Source organism: Vombatus ursinus, unplaced genomic scaffold (genome assembly GCF_900497805.2).
Source record: "Vombatus ursinus unplaced genomic scaffold, bare-nosed wombat genome assembly UNPS02009573.1, whole genome shotgun sequence".
In the NCBI taxonomy this organism is placed as follows: Eukaryota; Metazoa; Chordata; class Mammalia; order Diprotodontia; family Vombatidae; genus Vombatus; species Vombatus ursinus.
The window spans coordinates 18,768,692-18,785,905 of NW_020949351.1; the positions used below are offsets into that span (position 1 = coordinate 18,768,692).

General features: G+C 35.2%; 1 protein-coding gene across 1 annotated transcript in view; it reads left to right on the plus strand.

Moving 5' to 3' along the window:
• The window catches only part of CUNH18orf63 (chromosome unknown C18orf63 homolog), a 47,716-nt gene that overhangs the window by 14,785 nt on the left and 15,717 nt on the right, over positions 1-17,214 (plus strand). The window contains exons 5-10 of the mRNA XM_027852420.1: positions 3,528-3,639; positions 4,984-5,025; positions 6,831-6,907; positions 9,354-9,463; positions 11,061-11,157; positions 11,245-11,330. Of these exons, the coding sequence (XP_027708221.1) occupies positions 3,528-3,639; positions 4,984-5,025; positions 6,831-6,907; positions 9,354-9,463; positions 11,061-11,157; positions 11,245-11,330 (524 nt within the window). The remainder of the gene's footprint in view (positions 1-3,527; positions 3,640-4,983; positions 5,026-6,830; positions 6,908-9,353; positions 9,464-11,060; positions 11,158-11,244; positions 11,331-17,214) is intronic.

The following is a 17,214-nucleotide window of genomic DNA, read 5'->3' on the forward strand; positions in this document are numbered from 1 at the left end:
GATGAACAGTGTTACCTAATTCCTGACATAGAGTGATAGACTAATATGTAGAATGAGACACACATTTTTGGACGTGGCTAATATGGGAGTTCGTATCATTTGGCCATATTAGTTAGTTACAAGGGTTTTTTGTTGTGAGACAGAGTTGGTAGGGAGAAAAATACTTGATAACTGAAAAAAATAAAGCATTTTAAAACAACAACAAGAAAAGCCAAACAGAGGTATTTGCGTTTTAGCCTAGAAGCAATAGAGACCCAATGGAACTTTTTGAAAAGGGAAAGGAAGGGACATGGTCAAACTTGTGCTTTAGGAGCATCACTTTACCAATCATGTAGAGGATGGATTGGAGAGGGGAAATAATAGCAGGGGGAGAAGGCAATCAATTAGTAGGCTAATGCAGTATGTCTGGAAGGAAGGTGGCAAAGGTCTAAACTAGGTGGTGGCCATGTGAATAGAGCAAAAGATGTGAATCATTTACTCTTCAACTTCCTTGTATACTAGTTTTATTTACAAAAGAAATGTACAATATTTATGTCATTCAGTTTTAAGATCTATTTTGAGTACTAAGAAGTTAAACTAGTGTTTTAAATGTTCCAAAGACAGATTTTTATTGCCCTTTGCCCACCTTCTTTTGCTACTCTATTACTTAAGAAATAGAAGGGAGCTACACAGCACTCAGGGCCATTTTTTATTTTTCTTTATTTAATGAGACACATACAGCTAAAGCATTCATTATTTGGTGGCTAATCTGACGTTGATGAGTCTCTCCATATTTATTTAGGCTCTGTCTTGAATAGCAGCAGAGTCTGTTGCTAGGCCCATACTTTATAGGATCATAGATTTAGAGCTGGAACAATCATCTACTCCAGTCCTCTTATTTTATAAATAAGGAGATTGAGACCTGAGGGCATTAAATGACTTGCCTAAGGTCAAGTTGGGAGTAAGTGAAAGAGCCAAGATTCAAACATATCTCTTCTGTCTCCAATTCTAGCTGCTTTTTCTACTATATTTGACCACCTCCAAAAAATAAAATGCTTAAAAAGATTTTTCCTAAATTCGAAAGTAGAATGTATAGACACAGTCATACTATGAACAAGAGTAAGAATCTTTTACATATTGACCTTTACATTCACAATTGTGCATACTGATCATAACTTTTCACAGGTCTCACTGTATGCAATAGAATATATCTCTGTGGTTACCAGCCTACTTAGCCAATTGTATTGTAGAATAAAAAGAGTAAGATATAGGGAATGTTGGTGTCCTATTAAACATCCCCCCCAAAAAAACCATATAAGCTAGTAATTATTTTGAGTGCATTGAAAGAATAAAGTAGGCCATTTCAAGATTTTTTAATTAAATAAAAGGGGCTTTATAGACATAGCTCTCATTCATAAATGAGGATTGAAACATTTTATATTTTAATCAAATAGATGAATTTAGATAAACACTTAAATTCATGAAATTGGCTCATGAAACTTCAGTGCTTTATGGAAATGCCAAGAATGCCTTTTGCTTTAGAAAACTGTTCTGCCCTCTCAGGTTCGAATGATCTCAAAGAAAATAAAAACTTCTCTGCTCCATTTTAGTGCTGGTCATATTTCCCAGTCGTTGATTTTAGAAGCTATTCGAATGAATGGTGTTTTTATACTTGAAATAAACAACAATAGTTTTCAAAAAGTGCTTGATAGACTTTGTCAGAGCTTTCACTTCATGGACATAACCTTTAAGAACCTCAGTATTATCTCCATATGAGACATCAAAATAGGACATTTGTGTTCCATGGTAAATAATTATTAAAATTAGCCCCAGAAGTTTCTGGCAGGGTTTCAGGACAGGGAAGAATAAAAAGAAATGTGAAAAGGATTCTTGCTCAGGAACTTTACAAGTACAGGCTTGCTGGGTTAGTGAAATCTGCTAATATCTACCTTTGTAAAACTTGGTAGTTTGGAAGTAAATTGCTGTAAAGGATTATTTAAGCTTATGAAAAGTTAGATTGATCAGCAAGAGTGGTCTCTGGTAATCATTCTTATTTAGTGAGGGAGTTTAGTACAGTAGAAAGAATGACACATTTGGAGTCAGACGCTGTGGGTTCAATCCCAGACCTAGTTTACATCTCAGTCCTGCCACTTGTGACCTTGGGTAGGTAACTTAATCTCTCTTGGTGTCAGTGTCCTTATAAGTAAAATGAGAATGTTGGACTGGATGGCTTCTAAGGTCTCTTTCATAAATCAATGACCCTGTGATCTAATACAGAGCTTTAAGTGACCCTAAACTCCTTAATTCTACTGGAGAAGTCTTTTAAATACCAATCTTGTTCCAGTGATTCCTATGTGGCTACAAATCATGGAGTACCCTAATATTAAAAAATAAAATTATAGCCAACCTCAGGGGAAACAGAAATATGTGTGGCTTAGTATAACTAGCCTGCATTATATTATCAGCTGTGATTTGCCATGAGAATTGGTACATGAGAGACATAGAAAAACAAATGGAAAAAGAGGAAGGGTATTCATGTAGCACAAATGAAAGAGATGAATATCCAGAATGGTACAGTAGAATCACAAAGATAATAAAGAAACAATAGGAAGAATTCCAATGCTTGGAAAAACATGGGAAAAAATTAGAAGACTTGAAAGGATTCTCACAATGATGGAATCACGTATCTACTGCATGCATATCTGGAAATATTTTAATCCAAAATGGTCTGCTTGCTTCATACAATGCTTTGATTAAAGGTCCTGACATATAAATGACTGAGAAAGGAACTTTTAGTCAATTCAGTTCAATATTTACTAAGTACCAATGTATACAGAATACTGTTCTAGATGGGCAGGAGATTGTGGGCACAAATTTTAGATTCGATAGTAAAATGTGAACTCTGCCATCATGGAGCTTATAGTCTAATCAGGACATGACATATTATAAAATATGACATGTACACAAATATAGGACATAAAATAATATTTGATAAAGTTTATCAAAATGGGGCAAAGTGCTTTGTGATGTTTGTGGCATGGGGAGGTCATTCAAGGTTTTGCAAGGCAGTCATGGGAGAATTTTTTAGCAGAGAAGTGATGTGAGTAGACTGCTGCACAGGAAAGATTTTAGGAAAAGGAATGAAGGACAGATTAGTAGAAGTGGAGAGATCTGTTATGAGATTGTTGCAATAGTTAAAAGAGATGAACAGAAGCATAGATTTAGAACTGGAAGGAGACTGAGAGATTATTGAATGCAGCTCTCTCATTTTACTGATAAGGAAACTGGCTCAGAAAAGTAAAGTGACTTTCCCATGAGCAAATAATTAGTTACTGGCAAAGCTGAGATTTGAACCCAGTTTTTCTGACTCCAAATATAACTTTTTCCATTTAAAATAAAAGGATTTATACTGTACCAAGGTGGTAGAAGTTCTGTAAGGACAGAAGAGACAGATCTGAAAAGTTTTTTGGATGCAGAATTGATGATTCTCTGAGAAAATGCTCATTGCTTTTAAGATTTGCCTCCTTTTTGCTGTTGAATATTTTTAGGTGGTGACTCCCCAGAAAGTAGTTCCTGCCATTCTTCAAACCTGTCTCTCCTATTCAGTAACAGCCAGACTTTCTCCATCATGGAATAAAGCTGGTCATTTGCTAGTTCAAGGTAACTAATTTGTCTGATTATCAGTGAATTCAAGAGCCTTTCTGAGTTCATGAGCCCTTCTAGTTTGTTTTTGTTTGCCAATTCAATTTTTAAAAGCATTTAATAAGCACCTTTCATGTACAAGGCACCAAGTTTACAAAGATTTAAAAAGTACAATTCTTGAAAAGCTTAATTTTTAGAAAAGGTTGTCGTGATGGTAGAATGCATCATATATGCAGATAAGTAAATTTAAAGTAATTTTTGTGGTTTTTCCTCAGTTTCTATTTATTTTTTTTCAGAGGATGTTGTTTTGAGTGTAGTCAGTCCCACACAGGCAGACACTCAGAGCCAACAACAATATGTGTGCCATCATGTATTTTATTCAAAGCTCTGTTGAACTTTCCAGGGTAATTTTGCCCCAGATTCTTTTGATAGTTCCAAACGTATAACACCTTCCATAATTATAAAGACCTAATCATCTATAGCACCATTTTCAGATTTTACCGTGAAGGTGCAAAAGTGATTCTTCCTGAAACTCCTCTTAATGAGTTTGTTCAGATGAACAAGGTTGTGGAAAGAAAAATTATATTAATCATCATTCCCAGAAGATAATAACACCAAGAGTCTCTGGAGTAACTAACTGCCTCCATCCTCATTTTGTGTCCTTTGTAAGACTTGAAAAAGAACAATGAAGAGAATTCTCCTCCAATAGTCAAGTAACAACAACAATAACAAAAAGAAAACCATCTATTTTTTATTTTATTCTCATCTGTTAGTCATGTTTTCTGGTTTACTTTACACCGTATCTTTTTACTTTCTTCTACTTTTTAAAACTATTCTTTCCTTCACATTTGCTCCAATTATGACTGCCAGCTTCCTATACATATTTACAGGGGTAACAAAATTTGCTCTGCCCTCTATTCACTAGCATATAAGCCTGTAGTTTCATTTCACAATTTTTTTTAGAATCCAGAAGGAAGTTAAAGCCATTGTAATTTTGCTTACTCAGCATTGTTTACTTAGAGTTAAAACCTGACTCTAAGGAATGTATATACATTTACTTAGTGAATATCTAATTCTATCTAAATGTTCCCTTCCCGGAGAGAAATGTTTTGTTGAAAAAAAATCTTTATATCCTTTCCTACGTATTGGGCTAAATATTTCTATAGTAATTTTGATTTAAATCAAATATATGGTTTTATTTTTCTTTGAAATATCTTCAAAGATTCCTTTGAATAACACATTAATTTTATAACATTTTCCTTAGTTTCTATGTATGAAAAATTTCAGGGATGATAACTTTTATATGCAGCAATAAAATTCTTGAATTATAGTAATACAGTATATTCTGTGTATTTCTTTAAGGGAGAGATTTTCTTTCTCAAACAGGAAGGCAAAGCGCTATTGGTAAGTATGTGTAGGTAAAATAATATGATTAGCGGTTGTTAAAAGGCATCTTTACAGATCTTGGAGTTCATATGATTTTGGTTTGTATGTTTACAGTGGATCAGAATGATAGATTTCACTTTGTGAGTTCCTTCTAGCATTTTAACCTGAAATAGAATAGAAAATACATTTTTTTCAAAGATTGGAAGGTATTAGATTAAGAGCAGCTATTCTGATTAAAAAACACTTTTATCTTCTGTTTTAAATGTGTTAGGGATAGTGGATTTAGGCAACATTTAGTTTTTTATGATGTCCCAAGAAGAAACTGGCTAAGAGCTTGTTCGCATTAAGTGTCATAATAATGATATTTTTAAAAGTAAAACCTTGACTTCTGATGAGAACCACATGCTTCCTTTTCTAAAACTGTCTGGAATGTCAGACATGTTCTAAAATCTCAAGATCAACCACATAAGCCAACCATATCCTTCAGTGAACATGTATTATTAGGACAGTTCCCCTCTCCCCCACTATTAGTCCATAGTTTCACAAACATTGTCGTGTAATAGCTGTGTGACCGCAGGCAAGTCACTTAACCTTGTTTGCCTTAGTTCTTCATCTGTAAAATGAGCTGGAGAAGGAAATAGCACTCCACTCCAGTATCTTTGCCAAGAAAACCCCAAATGTGGTCACAAAGAGTTGGACACAAGTGAAATGGTTGAACAACAATTGCTGTGTCCTGTCTCTGGATCCAGATGTAGAGAATTCTAAACTTAGTTTAATTCTCCACTGGGCTGGATCTGAAGTGACAGGTAAGATTCCTCATTCTGACACTGAAAGCAATTTTAATTGTAAATGAAAAAAGATGGGGACTCTCAAAGACTCTGGGAATTTTGCAATGTCCAACCATAACCTCTGGGCTCATTTACTATTTGAAAGGCAGCTCAGGTCAAAAGCTAGAAAGCACAGAGGAAGACTTTCTGGTAAGCACATCTATATATTTAGGGTGAGTCCAATCTACATGTTATCCAATCATATAACAGACTTTGGGCTTATGAAATTTTTATACTAGTCCTTTTTTTTTGCTGTGGGACTTTTCATATTCTTCCTCTCACTCTAATTTAAGTCTAATCTAACTTCAAATCTTTAAGCCCTAGATTTGTAAAACATTATATAGAACTTATTTGAATTCTATGTTTACTTTGGTGGATTCACTATTTCATCGATTTGAGTGTCCTCTTCACCAAAGGAGATCACTATCCTTGCATATGCTATGTGATTTTTGTCCATATTTTCTCATAAATCCCCATAAAAGATCTACCAAAAGTGCTGGAATCCTTTCACTGCCTCTTAAAATCTTGAGGGTATCACACTATTGAGTGTCCATCCGCTGTGATCATGACATAGGTTCATAGGTTTCAACGAGAAGTGAAATTAAGAGAATATCTAATCCACCCCCATCATTTTATATATGAAGAGACTGAGGCTTGTGTAACATGCCTAAAATCAGGCAGGTAGTATGTGACTAAACCAGGATTTGAACCCAAGTCCTAGGAACCCAATTCCTAATCCAGTGCTCTTTTTATTACATCATATTCCCTGTATATATCAGCTCTCCCATTCATTACATGGACAGTTCACTTCTTTTTCTGTCCTCGGTATGTGTTTTGGAATGTCTGTTCAAAAAATTGTTCTTAGCCTAGCTTATGTTGGGGGGGAGGCACTTTCTTTTACTATTAGGTTGAAAATACATAGTTTATTTTGATAGCATAGAAAAAATTGATATGAGAAAAATTTGAGACCAATGCTAGTACACATTTTACTTTCAGTTTTGGACATCAATGTGTCAGAAAACCAACTCTGCATCAGTATAGAAGCTTGTACAGTTAGATTACCGCCACCGAAGGTACCAGAGTATTCCAATTTCTAGGCCTTATTTAGTGATTTGTACTGGGTTTTATTTTAAGGTGGATTTTTTTTTGTTTGTTTAGAATTAAGAATGTTAAGTTCATTTTAGTTTGTCATCAAAATACATTAGTTTAATACATACTGTTTTTATTGCTCTAGGTTTGTCTAAAGATCCATCAAATTAGCTATGCCTCAAATTGGGCTATTGAATATAGGGGATTTGAGGAAGAACCAGTTGGGACAAATCATCAACAAATATGGAATTCTGATTTTCAAAAAATCATTAAGAGTTTATCACATAAGAAGTTTTATCAGGCTTAATGTATACACAAAGATAGATACATATATACACACACATATACTCATATGCACAATTATCTTTTTATCCTTGTTACTTAGTACAGTGCCTGGTACACAGTAAATGCTCAATAAATGTTTGTTGATTGATGTATGCATGTATACATTTATATACATAGTACATAGTCCCTTTCCAACTCTACTAAATATACAATCTCAATTCAGAGAAGGGAAAATTAGTGTGCCCTGGAGTAGCCATGGAAAGAGAAAACATTGTTAGATATGGCAAAAAGGAGATGCCTGGTGACTTCAATAGTATATTGAAGGTATCATCAACAAATATTTGAGTGTCTTCTGTGTGTAGTGTATATACTCCTAAGTATTAGGGATATAATAGTTTTATGAGAAATGGTCTCTTGTCTTTAAGAGACTTACAGTTTAGTTGGACATGTTTAATAGGACATGTTGTTGAGTCGTTTCATGACCCCATTTGGGGTTTTCTTGGCAAAGATAATAGATAATTTCCTTCTCCAACTCGTTTTACAAATGAGGAAACTGAGGCAAACAGGGTTACATGATTTGCCCAGGGTCACATAGCAAGTAAATGTCTGAGGCCAGATTTGAACTCAGGAAGAAGAGTCTTCTGACTCCAGTCTTGGCACTCTATCCACTGTGCCACCTAGCTGCCATAGGACATACTACATTAAAAAATAAACAATGCAAGATAACATATACTTAGTACCAAGTTAGTTGTATAAAGTCAGTGAATAGTTGAATTAGCATTTATTAAGCACCTGTTATATGAAAGGGGCAGCTATTGGTACAGTGGATAGAGACTCATCTTCCTGAGTTTAAATATGGCCTTGGACACTTACTAGCTGTATGACTCTGGGCAAGTCACTTAACCCTGTTTGCCTTGGTTTCCTTATCTGTAAAATGAGTTGGAGAAGGAAATGACAAATTTATTCAGTATCTTTGCTAAAAAAACTTCAAATAGGGTCACAAAGAGTTGGACACAACTGAAAGCAGCTGAACAACAACAATAAATACCTATAAATTATATAATCTGTTCTTCTGAGAGGTTTTATCTATCTTTGAGAAAGAGGTTACCCTCCTATTACTCTCAAATCACTACAGTCTGGAGGAAAACAAGTCCCTGATCCTCTGTACTTCTTTTATATGAAGAGTGGGAAAAGGAAGTATCAGGAGATTGGAGAGGGTGAAAAAAGGAGATACCAAAGATATACTACCTAGAGCCAAGACATAAAGCAGTTAAAGGCTCTTTGAAAAACCAGACCTAACAGGAAGGAAAGCATTACAGTTCTTACTCATTCCATTGTCCTGTCCTAGAAAAATGAGGAGAGACAGACGGTAGGAAAGTTGCAAACTGACTTCTCTAGTCCCAGAACATGAGTCTTCTATCTATTAAGAGATTCAGCTTTCGTCTATCCTTTAGGCTTACTACCTGACTCTGTTCATAAAACTTTTCCCCCCACTTCTCTCTGGCTACCTGTTGTAAGAAACGATCTGTTGTAAGAAACTATCTTTCTCTCAGAGATTGATCTAGGGTTAGATATGCACAACAATCTAAAGCTGGCCATCTATAAACAAAAATGCCTCCTGAGACCACTATTAGCAGATTGAGAAGCTAGAGAAAAGGAATATCAGGTTATGGGAAGTGGATACATATAGGAGTTAGGAAGACTTCTAGAACCAACCCTGCCTGTCACTCCACTCCTGTTCTAGACACCAGATATCAAAAGATTGCCTTTCATGTTCCACTAATTAAAGTCTTTGACTAACAAGCCCCTATTTCAAAACATAAATGCTTTCCTTCTAGTGTTATTCATATTAATCATTCATACCCTCATATGAATTATCAGATTGTCTAAATTCTGACTAAAAGATGCAAGTATATGAGTTCTGGTTGAAGGCAAAGAGGGAGGTGCATGGTATTCTAAGTAACTGTGAAGCCAGGTATCAGGTGATATGAGCACAGTATATAACACAGGTATATGTGAATTGAGGTTACTTAAACTAGTATTCCTAAGGAGTGAGGGTGGATCTGATTATATGTATAGATTTATTTTTAATGAGTTGATTCGTTTAGGGGTTCATGTATTAAAATGTCTTCTTTCTATCAAAAGCTAAATGACTTTGAAATTTCTGAAAACATATTAAAGAATTTTGATGGTAACAAGCATGCCATTATTGAGGGACACTCCATTTTAAGCAACTGGTGCTATGTCTTGCCAAGGTAAGAGTTCAATTTGTAAATTCTCTGGTAGGATAAAAATATTCATTTCCTCTTCTTGATATATGTGAAAATTAAATCACATAAGATTAAAATTTGTGAATTGTGTCATAAATAAAATTGTGTCAAAAAAACAAAACAGAATGGTATAGTGAAAAGAAACCTAGGTTCTGGTCTTGTCCATTCCACTAACCAAATATGTGACATAGCCTATTTGGGCCTCAATTATCTCATCCAAAATGAGGGGTCTGGATTGGTCTTTAAGATCTCTAAGTCTTAGTCATAAATCCCAAGATTCCATGAGGTATTTTGTCAGTACATGGAGGTATATTCACCTACTAAAATGAGTAATTTCTTTCATCATATTTCTCAAAGGAAGTTATTACAAAAGCTGTTAATTTTAGTTCCAAAAAAATATTCTGCTTTTTTTTTCTAACCATAGGAAAATGTTCTCTATAAAAACAGGTACATCGATTGCACTTGCAGGCTAAGTGACCCATGGTTTATTATTGCATGACAGAACTGATTGTGTCTCAATTAAAAGCTGAGGCTTCTAAACTTGAATTGTTATGAATCTAAAATTGCGAAATGACACCAGGGCAGTTAGGTGGATAGAGTGTCATGCCTGGAGTCAGGAAGACTCATCTTTCTGAGTTCAAATGTGGCCTCAGACACTTATTAACTGTGTGACCCTGGGCATGTCACTTAACCCTGTTTGCCTCAGTTTCCTCATTTGTAAAATGAGCTGGAGAAGGAAATGGCAAACTGCTCCAGTATCTTTGCCAAGAAAACCCCAAATGAAGTTGGACATGACTGAAAAAGACTAAACAGCAGTAACACGAAATGATAACTGTTATTTTATTCAGATACAATAAAATCTCGCTAATTTGAATCCTACTATTTAAGGATTAGTGATTATTTGGATGGTCTAAGTCGAGGTTGAGTCTTTATTATTTTTAAGGGGTTTATTGAAATTAGGATAAATGAGATTATAAATTAACTAAATTACCAAGCCTGGGCTTGGTGTTTGGAAGACCTGGGTTCAAATCCTGCCTCAAACACATATAAACTGTGATTGTGGGCAATTCACTTAATCTCTCAGGCAACTTTCATAAGGGTTTATGTTACAGAGGCCTTTTGCAATCTTATTTGTGGAGTGAGTTTCTATCAACTGGGAGGTCTCCATTCTAATTAAATCACAGGACTAGATCCCTCCCTCCTCAAAAATAAAGTATTATTGGTATATAATTAATGGGTTATTTACAAATGATAGTCTTCTGTGCATTAGAAAAGATGCTGGAATAACTTGTATAGGAAACCCTTTCTTAGATATTACTTTGTGTTAATCTCTGTAATGTACCTAATTTTCTTTCTAAAATGTCCTACAGGACAGACTTTTTTTTTTCTAATTCAGATTTCTTTCCCACCAATTAGTCTGAATTGGTGAGGTTTTATAATGTCTGCTTTTTCTGAAGTCAGTAGTAAATTTTTTCTAAATAACATTACTTTGCCTACTAGAATTAAGCTGGAAATCACCTTACTTATGGAACTGTATTCCATTTTTCATTAATGATGCTTATGATATATCATTTTTGCATAGCATGAAAATGGGACAAATAACAAGTATTCTTCATACCGTTCCACCTGATTGTCCTTTTCGGTCACGTGAAGATTTTCAGATACATTGGGATAGTCTGGTAAGGAATATTTATGTTTTGCTCCAGGTACCGAATTTGATCCATGTTTATTTTCTCAAAAGCATGTAATTTTTTTTAATGTTTTAGTATGGCTATAATCTCCCAGAGGATTGTGGAAAGATGGAAATATACTGCACTGTCTACTTCAAATTGATAGGGGAAAGGCTTTTCACATATCCTTTAAGAAACCACTATCTCTAAGATTTTCTTTAATATTTCTTACCTGTCCTAGCACCATTGTTTTATATGTTGGTCCTAGATCTAATTTGTTTCCAAATGCAATCATATATTGCCTTTCACTTCTTTTAATTTCATCAAGTACTAGTTTTTTGGTCACAGGCTATAGAGTTACCAGTTCTTATTATAATAACAATTAACATTTAAATAGCACCTTAAATTTTGCAAAGCACTTTACAAAAAATTTTTTATTTGAAGATCACAACAACCTTGAAAAGTAGACATTATAGGTGTCATTTCTAATTTACAAATAAGGAAACGGAGTCTTGGAAAAATTAATTGACTCTCCATGACCACATAGTTAATATCAGAGACCAGATACAAACACAGTTCTTTCTTACTCTTTTTTTTCTGGATACTGGGTTATTTTATTTTAATTAGGCTGGAAGTGCAGGGATCATTCACAGGCTGGATCCCATTTCTGATTCCAGCTTTTACAAGAAGCCTTTCCTAACCCCTCTTAATTCTAGTGCCTCCCCTCTGTTAATTATTTCCTACTTATCCTGTATATAGCATGCTTTGCATGTATGTATACATGTGTGTGTAGGTATGTATATGTATTTGCATGTGTTAGAAATAAGACCTTAGAGAAATCAAGCCTTCTAGTTAAAAACGAAATTAAACTTGGGGTGAGTAAAGAATCATTTATTTTATGGTTCGTGGGAGAACCAGGTAAACCTCTCAGAAGAGATTATACCAAACACAGAAGAAAGAAAAAGTTTTATACAGTTGGAATGTCGCAACTCCTCCCTTCCAGGCCCGGATTGCTCTATTCCTTTCCAGGTTACAATCTTACACATCCACCCATCCCATGTCCCCTTGACATGCCCCACCCCCACATCCCTCATCATCCAAAAGCCCGTGCCCTTTGTCCTACTTAGGCCTAGTTAAAACCAGTTCTGCACTCTAGAACTTTGGAGTCTATTGAAAGATTAGGGCCCTTCTCATTGGCTTGTCCTTTCAAGGTTTTGCAAGGTTGTTAAAACAATGTAACTTCTTTGCTAATTTTGTAAGATGTCAAAGGTTATCTTAAATTGTGGAAGCATGATACCTTGTCCCTTACAATCCCACCTCTTCTTTACAGAGATCATGCTCCCACACTCTCTTTTGGTTTCTTTCAAACTTTATTAGTATGAGCTCACATTCTTCATCACTATTAGTTATCTCAGTCTTTTCCATCATAATCCTTACATTCCCTGGCCCCATGACTTGTAAGGTGGTATACTCTCCAGGTGGGGATCCCTTAGTTAATTCGGTTTCCATCAATCTTTGAACTAATCCTCTTATACAAGGGACTATGCAACATCCCACAGTAGTCATAATTGCTATACCTTCAAGCAGAGAGGTTATCAGAGACATTACCACCCTTTTCCACTTTCCAAACCACCTTTCCAGTCAATTAGTGATGGGGTTTCCCACCCCTGCGTTTTGGGCCAACTCTTGGGATCAGACTCCACTTTCCTTGGCCAGCAGTGGTTAAACCTTGCAATGCCTTGGTGATGGTTCTATCTGGGGCTGTGCTACTGGACAACATTTCATCAAAGGATTTTGGGGACTTAATATAGGAGAAGGAAGGGAGAAATTGACGGATGTGTTGACAAATTAAAAAGGGGCAGTCCCCTTATTAAGTACAGATACAGAGACCCAAAAGTAAAGATAAATTGTCCATTTAAAGCTTCAGAAGTCTCTTCTCATATAGCTGTCTAACACTCTGGACATCATCTGGTGAAGTCCTCTGGTCTAAGTGCCGTTCAAACAGTGTCCAGCAGACTCTTCTCCTGCAGAGATCCTCCTTCCTGTGTCCACTCTCCTACGAGATTGATCTTAACACAATTTTAAATTACCTTGTCAATAACCAGGGCAAATAATGAAAGTTTACTCAACCCTCATGTCTCTACCATTACAAGATCAAAATTGGAATCTTGGCCAATTGTCATATTTTAAGAAACTCAAATTAGAAAAATTAGAACGTAGCCTTACACTCTGTATTACTTCTAGTTTTATACCTTGCATTAATTCATTATTCATTCCTATTCATATTCCCCCATCAGGAGGATAAGATTCCACCAAGGAATTAATAACACACTCCAATATATAGTAGTTAATTTAAAACCAGTACATATCAAATACTAAAACAATCCCAACTTCTAGTCGTGTACAAAGAAATAATACTTAATTAAAATGGGTGCTTCTTTCAAGGCATTCACAAGATAAGTGATAAGCTGTTCTTCTTTTAACATTAATTTGTAACAAACTGAGACAACTTTAATATTAACTAAGTAACAGAATAATATCCTAGTTCCACAATCTCCTGGGCTAATTATCTCCATAATGATGGGGTATGGGCCAAAGCCAAGACCTTTGCCCCTTGCACCAGAAAGAATCTGGCTTCCATTTGTCTATGGGCCCCAGAAAACCCTTATACTTCACTCAACTGGCCAATATGATTTATCTACAACAAACTTTCCCCCTGGCTGAAAGACCTGGTCTGAACTCCTTCAGGTGGGGCCCTCATGTTGTGACCTTGGGGTCCCAGCACCCCCAAACCTCTAGACCTCGTCCTAACCACTATGAGAAATTAAGGGATCCTGACTTATACAGGAATATACTAGTAACAAATGTTAAGATGGAATACTTAATTCTGAAATTCTAGGCCAAATAACTCAATCTTATATTGCATCTTACTATAATTACTATAATAACCTCAGATGTTCCCACATCAATCTATTGTTTAATAGATTTGATATTTATGCTTACAAAACTTATGATTATAGGAATTTGCCATGAAAAAACAGGGACATAAATAAAGTAAGGGAATAATGCTTTCCTAGATTCACGTCACTTTCAGGCAGAAGTTATATAATGACCAACTGCATTGATCTGGGCTTAAAGTCTGCCTGGTGTCATAGTGGGGAAATTGAGTCTGGAGAATCCTACCTCAGCGTTGCAGAAAAGTCATTCTCCCGACCTTCCCATGAGAACACCCTCTTGCAGCTCATAGATGCAGCTCACAAACCTCTTTGCAGGTTGCTGACATCATGGGTCAGTAGCTCAATCAGTTCCTTGTTAACCATACCTGGAGTTAGACTCAGAATAATAGTTCATTAACAGTCCCCAAAGTCTTGGATAGCAAATTCCCCTCATCAGGACTATAGTTTCACATTAATTAGGGAACATCTCCAAAGTGAGCTCTAAGTAGTTTGCATAACTTCCTACACATGTTCTGGTTCCTAATAACATCCTGAGTAAAATCAAATTTCTATTAAGATCATAAGTTGCTACTCTAAATAAATTTGCCTCTCTGTTTCTCAAGCTTATTTATCCCTCTCTAACCATTCTTAATCTGAAAGAATGAGACACTTTCAGGACTTGAATCTTATACATATGATAAGTTCAAACAGTAATTTTAACTCTGGCTAGGCCATGGAATGAATTCAGATCAAAATAGTAAGATCTTTCCTACTTGCAGCTTATATGCTTTAGTGTTAATCACCAGCCTTAGATCTCTGCTGCTGCTTCCATTGAGACTGTCTCTGTAAAAGAACCCAGGTAAGTCCAATCCAAGGACACAACAAACCCAGGAATGAAACTCTTAAAAGTTTATAATAGGTTTGGACATAATTTTCTTACAAATAGAAATTTAGTAGGCCCTCTAAAAGAATATCAAAGATTTCATCAAAACATTTTCTTTATAAAAGTATCTCCCTTTCTTAAAAACAGCTTACAATTTCCTAATTACCATAAAATTCCTGGTTACCTAAATTCTCTAGTCAAAAGGTATCTGCAGTGAGCCACTTAATCAGTAAGAGTTCCATCTCTCAAAACTTCCATACAAGGTTGATAAGAATTACGAGATTTTACAAAATCTCTTTTTTTTTTGCATAATTACATAGTTTCTTTACACACACACACACACACACACACACACACACACACAAAATACTTCTACCAGTACATCGCTTAAACATTAACTCCAAATAGCTTATTAACAATTTTAAACTTCATAAGTGAGAGCCAAATCCCAGCTAAGACTTCCCTTTAAACATAGACAAAACTTAGAAGTTCTTATTTCTTAAATTACAATACTTAAAAGGAAATGTTACAAAACAGGACCATATAGAATGCCCCAACAGCCCTGATTCATTCCTTTTTCTCTCTCTTAATCTAACAACATTCCAGATTATGAGAGAAATTGCCCTTCCAGAAACATAGCTAATACAATTGCTTACCAGATTACATCATGTAAGAAAATTCAGAAATATGTAAGCAGTATATTAAAAACTTGAAACAGAAAACAATAATTATCAGAAATAAAAAAAACCTTTCTTTCTTTCTGAACCCCTTCACCGGGTCCAACTGTCTCCTAGGGCCACTCCCACCCAATACACTGGCTTTTTTTGTTTTTCTATTATCTATGTTAGCCCTTTATTGTCTCTTACTGGTCTGATAACTTCGGACCACCTTACTGACATTCCCAATGAAGACTCTTGACCAATGGCGGCCTAGGTTTCCCTACACAAGCTAGTCCCTGTCTTAAGAGCGTGGCCCATACAGCCCATCCCTCAACAAACCTAGTCTTTAGCCTAAAGAAGGTCTGGGTTGAAAAAAAATAAATATTTTTTTCTAATTTCTAATTGAGACCCTGATATATGAGATAATACATCATTAATTCCAAATCAATACATATCAATAAGTTTTTCACAATAAAATATGTTTGTACCACAGGGCATACATTATAAAATTATTTCCACAATTATATTAAACTTTGAAACAACCCATTATCAGTTTAGTTGAATACACTCCCAAATCACTTTGCACAGAGAATCATTCATTTCATCATTAATATGTTGAAATTATAACTTTAAACCACCATATATTTTCATAATAGTCAAGATTTTACACGAAAATCTGCTAACATAGTCTTATAACCAAATATACCTCACTAGGTATTTAACAGTTTCAAATTATCTCATTTTTATCACTAAAAGACCCATTCCAGGTCAAGAGTTACTTTAACACCATTTCTACCTCACAATGGTCCCTCAAATTTTACACTCTAAGAGTTTTAGCAATACAATACAATTTAGAAATACAGTAATAACTTTTTTTTTTTAGTTGGGCAATGGGGGTTAAGTGACTTGCCCAGGGTCACACAGCTAGTAAGCATTATATGTCGGATTTGAACTCAGGTTCTCCTGAATCCAGGGCTGGTACTCTATCCACTGTGCCACCTAGCTGCCCCCCAGTAATAACTTTTGTAACACAAACAATAAACTTAAGATAACATCAATTGCATTTCCAGATTATCACATATAGAAATTATCATTCTTATTACTCTTAGTACTTTTAACAATTACTTTAAATAATAACAATGCCACGTTTCACATATGCCATTGTATTAAGCATTTTACAATCATTATATAATTTTTTTTTGTCCCATAGCAACCATTATTTTTTTTCCTTTATAGAACAGTAAACTTAAATCCAATCAGATCCGAATTTATAATAGCTAATGATAAACATTCAAAAACATTTTTGTTTTAAATCCTATACTCTTGGCCCTTTAAAAGGAAATATTCTCCACAAATTTATATATTCCCTTAAAAACACACATGGTGACAATTCCTGCTCTAACTAATTCACTCTCCTTTTCTTTCCTACTTCCTTAAGGGAACAAAGAAAAAGTTCCCTCTGCTTTTTAGAGGCTTATCAGATAGAGCCACCCTCCTAAAAATTTCAGGCTTAAGCAATTTGAACAGGATGTAGTCAGGTTTTCCCACCCAGCTTAAATAAAGCCCTCTTACAGGTTTATCCTGAAAG